The 12821-nt window shown below is 39.8% G+C and overlaps 1 protein-coding gene across 3 annotated transcripts in view; it reads right to left on the reverse strand.

Annotated features, from left to right (window-relative positions):
- Positions 1–12821, reverse strand: part of VWA3A (von Willebrand factor A domain containing 3A) — a 99131-nt gene that overhangs the window by 17353 nt on the left and 68957 nt on the right. For 2 of the 3 annotated variants that reach the window (XM_075179706.1, XM_075179705.1), the window contains exons 29-31: positions 10237–10381; positions 9793–9938; positions 2225–2351 (exon numbers count right to left, since the gene is read on the reverse strand). In XM_075179706.1, the coding sequence (XP_075035807.1) occupies positions 2225–2351; positions 9793–9938; positions 10237–10381 (418 nt within the window). Of the gene's footprint in view, positions 1–2224; positions 2352–3184; positions 3276–9782; positions 9939–10236; positions 10382–12821 lie in introns of those variants that run through there. The other variant, XM_075179707.1, reaches the window with a different exon arrangement.

Consider the following 12821-nt stretch of genomic DNA (forward strand, 5'->3'; position numbering starts at 1 on the left):
TAGCAACCCAAGCTGAAGCAAATGTGGATCTAAAGGAAGAACCCACAGCCGCAAATATAGATTTCAGCTGGGATTCCACTCTGCGATCATTTGCATCCTGTAGAGAAGCTGAACCTGGAGCTGGAAGTAAAGTATGTTTGGCCAATCGGGCTATTGGACTATCCACTTTGGGAATACTCTCCCAGCGAACTACATCTTCCTCCTGCAATGGATACAGGGAAGAGAATCTTCTGGGAACAGAGAACATTTTATCAGGCTGTTTCCATGCTCCTTCTGCTATATCCTTAAGTTCTACAGAAGGGGGAAAACGGATAGCCTTCCTTTTGGCCTTCTTAAAGAGACCTCTGTCTCTAGGGATAGGATCCTCCGGTTCTGGGAGGTCCAACGCTTGTCTGACCGCTAAAACCAAATCATTAATAAATTGGCTTTTATAATTTTCTTCCTGTCCCAAAGGTTGAACCTGGTCAGGATCAGAATTAAATTCCCCCTCTTCCTCTGAAAACTCCTCAGAGTCTGAAAGGACCATAAGGGGATTTTCAGATCTAAGCCTCTTCCTTTTAGCAGGCGGGATGTTTGGGGAATCAAGTAACTGGTTCAGTTTATCCAAACCCTTTATAATGCTGCAGGCCATGCCGGTTCTGTGGGAACATGGGCTTGGTCAGTCTGTAATGAGGAAGGTCCTGGTATAGACGTTCCAATAGAACCTGTGGTAACAGGGAGGCCCAACTGTGTAGTAGAATTATTAGCCACTGAAGTAGCCACAGTAGATGGCAATTGATTGGATTGAAAAACCATCTGTGCTAAAGAGGAAACCAACTGTGTCAGGGAGGTCACCCAGGCCGGTTCCTCCGTCAGTGGGGCTGAAATCTGCTGGGTTTGCGCAGGGGGAACCCCTGCTTCGCAGACAGAGCAGAGCGCCAGCGGGTCCCTCTGCCCACGAGGTAGTTTCACATTACATTTAGAACATGTAAAATATTTTGCAATGGGCCCTTTCCCTTATCTGTCATTTCTTATAAAGGAAGGCACACCAAACGCACAGACTTAAATTGTTAAGTTTAGTTGAGTAGAGAGAGAGATATAAATGTGTGGAGAGAAAAGTGTAAAAATACAAGTAATCAACTAATCTAGATATAAAAGTTGTAATAATTTAAACACAAAATAATACCTAAGCAAGTAGGAGAACTATAATATAACCCCTACTAGCCCCTTTGTACACAGCAATACAGAATATGTGTTTAAATAAATCTGATACTTAGCCCATAGGCCAAACAGGGGAGAAGTCCAACAGCAGTATCCTGGTGTCTGCTCCCTCAGATCAGTTCTCTCTTCCCGGGCTTCTCCTTGGCGCCAGAAGACTGGGATAAACCATCTCTCTCTCTGGAAGGAGGGGGAGCTCTATGTGTTAGCTCCCCCCCTTCAGTAATGCTGCCTCTGTAGCGATTCTCCATAGAAAAAATAAGAGGCATTATATGGTAGAGTAGTGGAGACGTCCAGGGGAGGTCTCCGCAGCGGATAATACCTGATGCCCCCTCCTATGCATGAGGGGGGATCCAGGTATAGCCCCCTTCTTCTTAGCCACCGAAGCACTCCTGGTTCCCGAAATTCAAGATGGCCACCGTGATCTGAAATGTCCGATAACCGGCGCTCTATGCCTGCAGTGGCAGCGCCGGTTATCGGGGAGGCTCCAGGAGTGACAGCGGTCCGTGAGACCGCTTGTCACTCCCAATTCAGGCACCCGTTTCTCCTGTCCCTGTCAGTGAGAGCCGCTGGCTCTCATCTGACAGGGGAGTGCCTGCGCTGCTCTGCTGTGAGTGTGTTCTCTATAGTAGAACACACTCCAGCTCTGCCATCTGTAAAAAATTTTTTAAAAAGAATAAAATAAAAGTAAAAAATTACACTAAGTACTAAAATTACTGCCCAACTCCGTGGGCACCTAAAAGAAACTGGGGAGGAAGAGGCAGGGGGATTGTAGAGGGGAGGGGTCTGTAGGCAGTACTAAAGTTAACTAGTTAGGTGCCAACTCCCCAAGCTCCCCTCCACAACCCATGGTAAGCAGTGTCCCCCAGACTGGATGAAAGAAAAATGGTGTTTCTAAAGTGGTAGGAGGCTGGGCTGACGTTTACACTCAACTACAACTAGATGTACTTATAGTGCATATAGTGAATTCATTTTCTTATTACTCACTATTTAATTGTCTACACAGACAACGCCAAACAATACATACATCTTCATCCGCAAAGCCTTCAGTCAACATCCTGTGTGCAACAAAATGTCCATCCGTATCCCCCTGACAAGAATGGTATCTCCCACCTGAGAGCGAGGCCAACATCTTTAGGAATTCATTCCCTGTTCTGATTGGAGAAGGAAGTGGGGAATGAAAAGGAAATAAACAGCTTTAGATTTAGAGTTCAGTACTAGAGTTTGTAAAGTATTCAAAATAAAATGGAAATTACACAGTAAAAAACTGAATTATTGATTCATGATTTGTGTTTTACAAATATATTTTAATTGTTGTACATGTTGCAATTGGCCCTGTTAACCTTTATGTTGTGAAAGTTCTAATGCTTGTAATGTCTACATTAAGCCATGTGCGCATTCTAAGGTGCTGATTGGCTGCTTGTTGATCTAGCCCATGCTAATGATCTAATTGATTACTGATTGGATTACCCTGTGAAGGGTGTAATTGATTACTGATTGGATTACCCTGTGAAGGGTGTAATGCTCTTATTGGCTACAGGACTGTGTAGTCCTAAGCATATTCTAATGTTCTGATTGTATACAAGTTGGTCTAGCCCCATAGACATATAATGGTCTTTTTAGCTACAGGCTGGTCTAGTCGTATAAACATTATTTTGCTCTGTTTGGTTACATGCTGCCTTACTTCTGTAAAAGTTTGACTGGCCTGATTAGCTATAGATTGGTCTAAACCTGTAAAGAGTCTAATGCTCTGGTTACTCAGGGACAAACGCAGGATTTGTAGAGGGGGATTTCCACACCACTTCGCCAGTGGGTGTGACAAGCATGCATGGGGGTGCGGCTATAACTTTAGATAGTGCTTGGCTGCTCGCCAACTCTTCCTATCCCCATAATATACATGGGCAATGCTGCGTGCACTACTGTTAGGTGCACGCAGCTCTCCCTTTTCAAGCAGAGCTATGTGAAGCAGGGGCAGGGCCCAGCCACCTCAGTAATACAGTGCCCCAGACTTGGAGGAGGGTTTCCAGACACTAGGAAACCCCCTCTTGATTTCCCTATGTTACTGGTTGGCTGATTACCTTTTAAAGAAAAGAAAAAGAAATGACCATCTGGGGCACTCATAAATGGATGTAGACATATATATTTATATGTTGAAAGTAATAAATTTAATCTTTATTGGTATCTGATTAAAAACAATTGTCTAATAGCGAAATATAAAAGGTGATAATGGAAACATTGATTGTTATAAACATAAATTCAGTTAAGATAGACAAAAAATTCACGAGCATACTAGTATTAGATTGTTGAAATCATTAATACCTTATAAAGGATCTGAGGGTTTATTATAACCAATATTACCTACTGCTGGATTTGTATATGAGAGAATACAAAGGTAGAAAAACAGAAGTAACAACAAGCATTCATAAGGACAATTTATGAACTGACTATTAGGAGCTAATTCAAACCACTTATAACTAAGTAAGGGATTAGTGGGACAATCTGACTCTATACCATCCAATGCTGAATCTGATCTATGAGTATATATTTATCAAGTGAAATAACAGAGGCAACACGAAGCATTTATATTTAAATTAGGAGTGTTGTAATACTTAATAAGGTAGATCTATTACAGAATTCATTTGAATAAGTCCGAAGATACACGAGTAGCCTCGCGGCTAGACAATTTTTTGTCTATCTTAACTGAATTTATGTTTATAACAATCAATGTTTCCATTATCACCTTTTATATTTCGCTATTAGACAATTGTTTTTAGACAGATACCAATAAAGATTAATTTTATTACTTTCAACATATAAATATAATTAAAATATATATGTCTACATCCATTTATGAGTGCCCCAGATGGTCATTTCTTTTTCTTTTCTTTAAAAGGTTATTACAAATCTTTGACCGGGTGCACCCCTCCTTAATAAAGTTATTTTCTCCATATTAATGGGTAAAGAGGTATTCATACAATAAGAGGAGGTTTAATGGTACACCTGGTGCAGTCAACTTTTCTTTTCAATGGTATATACTGGATGCTATATCCAAGGTGGTCTTTGCCCACCCTTTTCCAGACTAGCACAGGTGTTTTGTTATAATAAATAATACTAGATATTATCCTAATTAACAATACAATATAATAAAAGTTTAATAAATTATGGCTAATTTCAGTCTAAGTGGAGAGCTTTCTAAGAGACAAGAGAAATGGCAGTCAGATGGGGATATTGATTTTTTGGCCGATAATATTCCAGGCCACCCCACAACTACAAGAGGTTGGACACAGGATCTTTTTGAATTAAAGACTATTATGTTTAAACAAGTAAAAACCTTCTGGAATAAAACCATGTTCTGCAATTATACTAAGCAGAACATGATTCCCAGAGGGCTGAGACCAAAGTTATATCCAGCTTTTGATCTTATTAATGAAGAGCTGAGAAAGGAGTGGGAGAATTCACTAACCAAATGTTCCAATGAACTGATTAACATCTTGGTGAGACATGATAATATCTTATTGGAAAAATATGCACTTGAGATTTCTGTACTGGGAGAGAAGTTGAAGAACTTTGAGGGACTTGAACCCTTTCAGAAAGCTTATGAAAAATTGAAAAGAGATTTGGATCTCTTTGAAAGTACCATTGTGGAGAAGAAACGTAATAAATTCTCCCGAGATAAAGATGATTATGCACAAAATAAGGTTTTTAGATGGTATACCAAAAAATCATTTAAGAAGACACCAACTTATAGTACCTCTGAACCAGATTCATCTGAAAATGAAACTTCTGATCGATATGGTCCTAATGAAACAAGAGATTTAACATCGACAAGGGATTTTTTAGAATTAGGTGCCAGACACAGAGACAGAGGAGGACAGGAAAGTTCTACCAAATTCGGAGGGGGGGGGAAGAAGTTTAAGGGACAGAAAAAGAAAGGAGATGGAGGAACAGGGGAACCAACCGGCTATGAGGAGAAACTTCAGACGAACCAGATATTAGAAGACTCCCTTAGGGTTATTAATTTATCTAACAGAACCCTTACCTCCACACAGGTCACATTGTTAAGTAAAGGTCTCTCTTTCTCCCCTACCCAGTATTTAAATAGATTTGCATGGGAAAAAGATCTAGTACTATTCTCTAGGAAGCTATTGCTCAATAAATTCTTCAAAGTTAAACAAAGGGAGGAGATTATCCCCAATCTGGAAGATACAGCAATACCTATGGCAAATAGTACCTCTCTTGATACTGAAGAAGACAAACAGGTTCTATCCATTTTAGAAGAACTGTATCAATGCAATGTGGAAGATAGTGAGATTACAACCACTACTAAGATATCTGACTTTGTGAGGTTACCTAACATCAAACCTAGATCCACTTTCTTTCCTGATTCATCGATCTGTCCACAAGTAGAAATTTTCAGAGAATTAGTCTCCAAGGATTTGGACAAACTTCTCTTTGAAACTAAACAGTTTAAATCACGGGATGGAAATTTAAATAAAGATGAAATGGAGGCACTGAAAGAGATGTCCCAATGGGAAGATGTTGTGATTAAGCCCTCGGATAAAGGGGGCAATGTAGTATTGTGGCCAAAATCAATGTATCTTGATGAAGTTTATCGACAATTGAACAATAAGGATTGTTATAAACAAATTCTATTCAATCCAACTGCAAATTTTCTTATTAGTTACAATAGCATTATTGGTCATGCCCATCAAAGTAATGTAATCTCTAAGTCAGATTACGAATTTCTCAAGGTCACCAACCCTAGAATTGCCACACTGTACATGTTGCCAAAAATTCATAAGAACGAACGGCTACCCCCGGGTAGACCGATAGTATCAGGGAATGGCAGCCTGACGGAAAAAGCCAGTAGATTTATCGATTATCATCTTCGGAAACATGTTATTAGCCTGGATTCCTATATTAGAGATACTAAAGATGTTTTGTCCAAACTTGACAACATTAATGTTAACGCAACTACTAAATTGGCGTCATATGACATAGAATCCCTGTATACGAATATAGCACATGATAATGGACTGCATGCTGTAGACTATTTTCTAGGGATGGAGAAAAACACCGACCTTACAACATTTGTAATTACACTTCTTAGATTTGTATTAACTAAGAATTATTTTGTGTTTGAAGAAAAATTCTATCTACAAATCAGGGGGACTGCGATGGGAACTGCTTGCGCTCCCACCTATGCTAATTTATATCTTGGCTGGTGGGAGAAGGAAGTAGTTTTCCAACAGCAGAATGAGAAATACTCTGACCATATATTATTATGGCTTAGATACATAGACGATGTGATCATTCTATGGGATGGTAGTTTTGAACTATTCCATGAATTTACTGATTTATTAAACGAGAATGATCTTAATCTGAGATTAACAGCTGATATCCAGAGTGTATCCATCAATTTTCTGGATCTAACTATATCCATAACTGAAGATGGTAGATTACATACTGACATGTTCAGGAAAGAAACAGCCACGAACAGTTTACTACATGCGTCTAGTTCCCACTTTCCATCAGTGATTTCAGGAATCCCAAAAGCAGAATTATTAAGAACAAAGAGGAACTGCTCAGATGAACAGACTTACAAACAGAGATCATCTGAATTAAAATACAGATTAAAAAAGAGGGGGTATGATGCCAATACTATCAAAACCGCTGAAAATAATGTGTCCAAATACACAAGAGATGCTCTGATACATCAGACAATCACTAAAGGTCCAACAGATAGTCGGAACAGTAAATTACGAGTAATAGGAACTTTCTGTGCAGAATGGAGAACTATCACACGGATATTACAGAGACACTGGCATGTTCTAAAATTGGATAAAGATCTGAGAGAATCATTGGAGGATAGAGTCTCCATCACTTGGAGAAGATCAAAAAATTTAAGAGACCAATTAGTACATAGCTTCTTAACTCAGAAAAAAAGTTCAGGCAACATTCCCAATGGTTTTTTCAAATGCGGTTCATGCAAAGCCTGTCCCAATATGCAGCAGACCAAGGAGTACAGGGACAAATTTGGCAAGACATGGAAAATCGCTAAATTTCTCAACTGTAATTCAATCAATGTCATTTATTGCCTATCATGTCCTTGCAGTTTGATATACATAGGCATGACGAGCAGACCCTTCAAAAAACGTGTCTTGGAACATTTGGGGAACATCAGGAGGGCTGCCAGTGACAAAGCCAATCTGAAACAGATAACAGTGGTTGCTAAACATTTTTTAAAATATCACCGCAGTGATCCGAAGGCTTTAACAGCCTTCGCGATGAAACAGATAAATCTAGGTCTGAGGGGAGGTGATATTAACAGTGAGTTACTACGCGAAGAAACTAAACTAATTTTCATGATGGGCAGTATGGTTCCGTATGGTCTGAATGACCACAGCAACTACTCTGTATTTTTGGATTGAGTACATTTGTTTATTTACACAAAACCTAAAATTCCCCCCCCCCCCTTCTTTAGAGTTAAGAAACCTGGAATAACCCTTCCCAATAATACTTATGTCTAAATGATATTATTTATGGGCATCTTTATATTATCTATTTTCATTTTTATTTTCACTTTTATTTATGTTCTGATCACTTTAATTATTATGTTCAAACTTCGGTCCGGTTTGGGATCGTCTTAACACAATTGATGGTATTTAGAATTGACACTCAATCTTTAGGGCAGTTTTGATCTGACCCTATCTCAAATAACAAATTTTATATATATTATTCACATTGAGTATGAGGAATATCAGTCACGCATCACATTATCAATCAGCTTGATTGGTAATAATATTAGCTTTTAAATTCTTCTATTTCACACTTCACAATATAGGAGGTGTCACTTACCCAATAGGGTTAATTTATACACCATGTCTCCACACATTAGAGTTGGATGGAAATTCCAGGAATTGTTTTTATCATACATAATTACAATCTTCGAATGCTCAAGCTTGGAGAATAACAGAGGAATTATTTATAAAATCAATTATGTGGATTATTGAAATGTTAATCCTAAGTGTAACTAACAAGTATACACCTAATGAAAGTTGAGACCTTTAATATAAAATTTATATCACTCACTTATTTGTATCAAGCCTTCGATATGGATTTTGATCCATTAACATTGCACACCCTCAGATGAATTATGTAATCATGAATTTTATCCGCTTTACTGCGGAGGATATTTCGTTATATGTAAAATGTATTCCATCTTAACTGTGATCAAATATGAAGATTAGCAGCTTGATGTTTCCTCCTTTCTCTTGCCTTCTTTCTCTAATAATACAACAATATCGTGTAAAGATTATTTTCAGCAACCCGATGGTTGCTATAGCGTTACTAAGGAAGTTGTCATCAAGGGGAGTTAAGTTAATAATCATTTCCTGGAGTTCATTCCATGCAACCTCGGTTGCTACAACGTTGTCAAGTAAACGTCATTTTGTGGGAGGGCTCTCTTCTTTATATACTCCCTCCAGCCGTGATATCGGCTTGCCTTGTCAAAGCTACTAGCGAAACGCGCGTCGGCGGACGCCGCGCTCGCTACTCGTGTCAATTCCTTTTATTATTAATTTAGCGTGTGCCTCTGAAGTAGTAGATAGTGGAGCTATTATAGCGGTCAGCGGTAGAGATCCAGGGGAAGATATAGATAGCAATCTAGATCCACTTTACGGGATCAATCTATATAGGAAGTCCCAGGTCAAGCACTATATCCTAGAGTCTAAGGTCTATGTGTAGCCCCTCTGATGTCCTGATTATCCTCATATGTAGCCAGCTAGTAGGTTTTTGAGGTAGGATATCCTTCCTTACAAATTCACGAGCATACTAGTATTAGATTGTTGAAATCATTAATACCTTATAAAGGATCTGAGGGTTTATTATAACCAATATTACCTACTGCTGGATTTGTATATGAGAGAATACAAAGGTAGAAAAACAGAAGTAACAACAAGCATTCATAAGGACAATTTATGAACTGACTATTAGGAGCTAATTCAAACCACTTATAACTAAGTAAGGGATTAGTGGGACAATCTGACTCTATACCATCCAATGCTGAATCTGATCTATGAGTATATATTTATCAAGTGAAATAACAGAGGCAACACAAAGCATTTATATTTAAATTAGGAGTGTTGTAATACTTAATAAGGTAGATCTATTACAGAATTCATTTGAATAAGTCCGAAGATACACGAGTAGCCTCGCGGCTAGACAATTTTTTGTCTATCTTAACTGAATTTATGTTTATAACAATCAATGTTTCCATTATCACCTTTTATATTTCGCTATTAGACAATTGTTTTTAATCAGATACCAATAAAGATTAATTTTATTACTTTCAACATATAAATATAATTAAAATATATATGTCTACATCCATTTATGAGTGCCCCAGATGGTCATTTCTTTTTCTTTTCTTTAAAAGGTTATTACAAATCTTTGACCGGGTGCACCCCTCCTTAATAAAGTTATTTTCTCCATATTAATGGGTAAAGAGGTATTCATACAATAAGAGGAGGTTTAATGGTACACCTGGTGCAGTCAACTTTTCTTTTCAATGGTTGGCTGATTACATCTGCATACCTTTCAGATGTGTTAAAAGAAATAGTGTGAACTTTAACATTGTGAGACTTTAGAAGATGTTCTGCCAGCAGGAGGTTATAGCTAGTGTCCGGCTTCCCATCTGTCAGGAGATAGAGACCTTGTACATCTGGATAAGCAAAAGCTTTCTGAAACAAAACACATGTGCCCATGAGTTTCTGAAGTGTTTAAGAAACTGTATCAACATCTTTCTTTGCTATTATCTTTTATAGTATATCTAACTAGATCACATGGAAAACACTCGCCTCCCCCAAGATAAAATCACTTATTCTTTTATGCTAGATTGTCAGGTGTGTACTTAGCATAAGATGCAGTGCTACAAATCCTGTCTCACTCATTATGTAAGCTATAATATGGATCGTGATACGTGATAAGGGCAGGAGTATAAAGGTAATGTAACCCCCGTCTCATGTTAAATATACTAACCTCCAGAGCATGAAAAATGCAGGTGTTCCCACGTGGTTGTAGCCTAGAGAGCCATTCCACAGCATCCTGACACGCTTCATCAGTGGCTTCCACCAAACACTCCTGCCACGGCTCAATGTTTTCTGCAAAGCTTATCATATTGAAGCTGCACGACAAATGGGTCACAAGGAACACAATGTTGGCCATTTACAAACCAATATTGTTCAGCTCACGTTTTTTGCATATATATGCCTATCGTCATGTGTCTGCAGAGGTGAACACCCTAATTCCACTTTGTGGGATTGAAGTCCGTGATAGGAACGTAGAAGTTGGCAAAACGAAAAATTTCACTTTAATTGCTGGCTGCTATCTCTGTTGATCACCCCATTAATTAATTACATAATTTCCTTCCTCTAAATCTTCTGTACAAAGAGGGCTGAATTCAAGTCAGAACGCAGCTTGCACGTAAGTTGCGTTTTTAAAAAGAGCGCAGAACACAGTACTTGCCGTACGTACACAGAAAAGCAAACTGCAGTATACACACAAATACATCTGAAAGAACTATATTTTAAAACAAGGACTATGCCGTGTCAGTCATCACTATCAGTCGGCATTTACACCTGACCTGTAGCTGGTACAAATGATAAGGCTGAAACCAACTGCTATTATGAGAAACCCAGGACTTGGATCAGCTGCATCTGAACACCACGGCATGCCCTTAACTGTACATTGCCTAAATTAGGCCTTCCGCTCCCCAACCCCATTACGCCTCAAGTCGTAGTCAGCTGTAACTGTCATTTGCAATCAGACATGAATTGTATGCAATTGCGTTCATTGGCATGAGGTTCGTTTCTGAGCATGCGCAGAGCTATTTCACATAAGATACACAACGCAAATAAAGGTACGTCCGGACATGAATCAGGCCTAGGAGGTCGAAAGTCAGGTAAGGTCAGGCATTAAAAAAAAAAAAAAAAAAAAGGTTCTGCAGTTCACTATAAACCTTGAAGGTCTCTTAAACTGTGCAGTCTCCACAGTCCTGTCTCTTATTAGACTATCTCATTCTGCAAAATGATTTAGCTATAGCAAGTAAGATAACTCATATAGGATGGTTTTACCCTCCTCATGAATAAACCAATTATCACATCTTGGGAATGTACCTCAAGCAGGGTCGTACTGACCCACCAGGGAGCTGGGGTAGGCCCCGACCCTGATCGCTCCCCTCTTCGTTGGTGGGGGGAGCGGGTACTTTAAAATAAAGAAATAAAAATAAATATATACTCACGTGATCACGATGCAGGCGCCCCTCCTCTTTGCTCCGTTTGCACTGAATGTTGGGCGTGACGTCATCACGCCCGACGTTCAGCGAGGAGCGGCGCAGAGAGGAGTCGGCAACAAGACAGAAGAAGAAAAGAAAGAAGCCAATAGAGAGCAAAGGCAGCATGGCAGAGTGTGAAGGGGGGGCCAAAGTAGCATGGCAGAGTGTGAAGGGGGGGGCCAAAGTAGCATGGCAGAGTGTGAAGGGGGGGCCAAAGTAGCATGGCAGAGTGTGAAGGGGGGGCCAAAGTAGCATGGCAGAGTGTGAAGGGGGGGCCAAAGTAGCATGGCAGGGTGTGAAGAGGGGGCCAAAGCAGCATGGCGGAGTGTGAAGAGGGGCCAAAGGCAGCACAGTAATGTGTGAAGTGGGGCAAAAGCAGCATTGCAAAGTGTGAAGGGGGGGGGGGGGGCAAAGCAGCATGGCACAGGGTGATAAAGGAGGGCCAGGAGAAGGGGGGAGCAAAAGCAGCATGGAGGCCAAAGTGTAATCATAAGGGGGCACAGCATGGTGATGAAGGGGCACAGTAATATGTGTGTGTGATGGCACAGCGGGCTTGTGGCAATGTAGTGTGTGTGTGGTAGGTGGTGGCTAACTAATGGGTGCTATTTTGATTGTGAGGTGATGGTGGGGCAATTTAATTTTATAGTGGGGACTTAATTTAAGATTGGGTGGTTTGGGTGCTATTAATTGAATTTGGGCTAAGTTTGAGGAGCATGAGGTCTATTTATTAAATGTGAATATGAATTATTTAATGGCAGTGACGGGTGCGGGAAATGGGTATATTATATGTAAATGCCATTAATTTATTGCTGAGGCTGTTTGGATGGAGGGAAATAGGTTTACTGATTAAATGGGAATACTATTACTTTAATGTTGGGCTGGGACTGGAGGAAGGCCTAAGTTTTAATTGTGGGTCCTATTGATTTAACGCCGGGGCTGGTTGGAATTTTCTAAATGTACACATTTTTTTTTTTCAAATAGGGCCCCCAACATTCCAGGACCCAGACAAGCAGCAACTAAAGAAACCAGCAGCCTCTGGTGGTGAAAGTGACAAAAACAGGTAGGACAGTCTGTCAAATGTTCTGAATCTAGTGGGACAATCCCGATTTTTGGTGACTGTCCTGCCCAATCTAAGGGGCAGGTCAAGACTGTGTACTCTTTATATACACAATGCATTCTTTATATACTACACTATGGTGCTAGCTGTCCTTTGTGGGCTGACCACTCCCCCTCTAGTGTCTGGTCTCACCTCTATGATGGCTGGGCACACCTCCTCTGGTGGGACCCTAGC

The sequence above is a fragment of the Mixophyes fleayi genome, chromosome 7 (assembly GCF_038048845.1).
Source record: "Mixophyes fleayi isolate aMixFle1 chromosome 7, aMixFle1.hap1, whole genome shotgun sequence".
In the NCBI taxonomy this organism is placed as follows: domain Eukaryota; kingdom Metazoa; phylum Chordata; class Amphibia; order Anura; family Limnodynastidae; genus Mixophyes; species Mixophyes fleayi.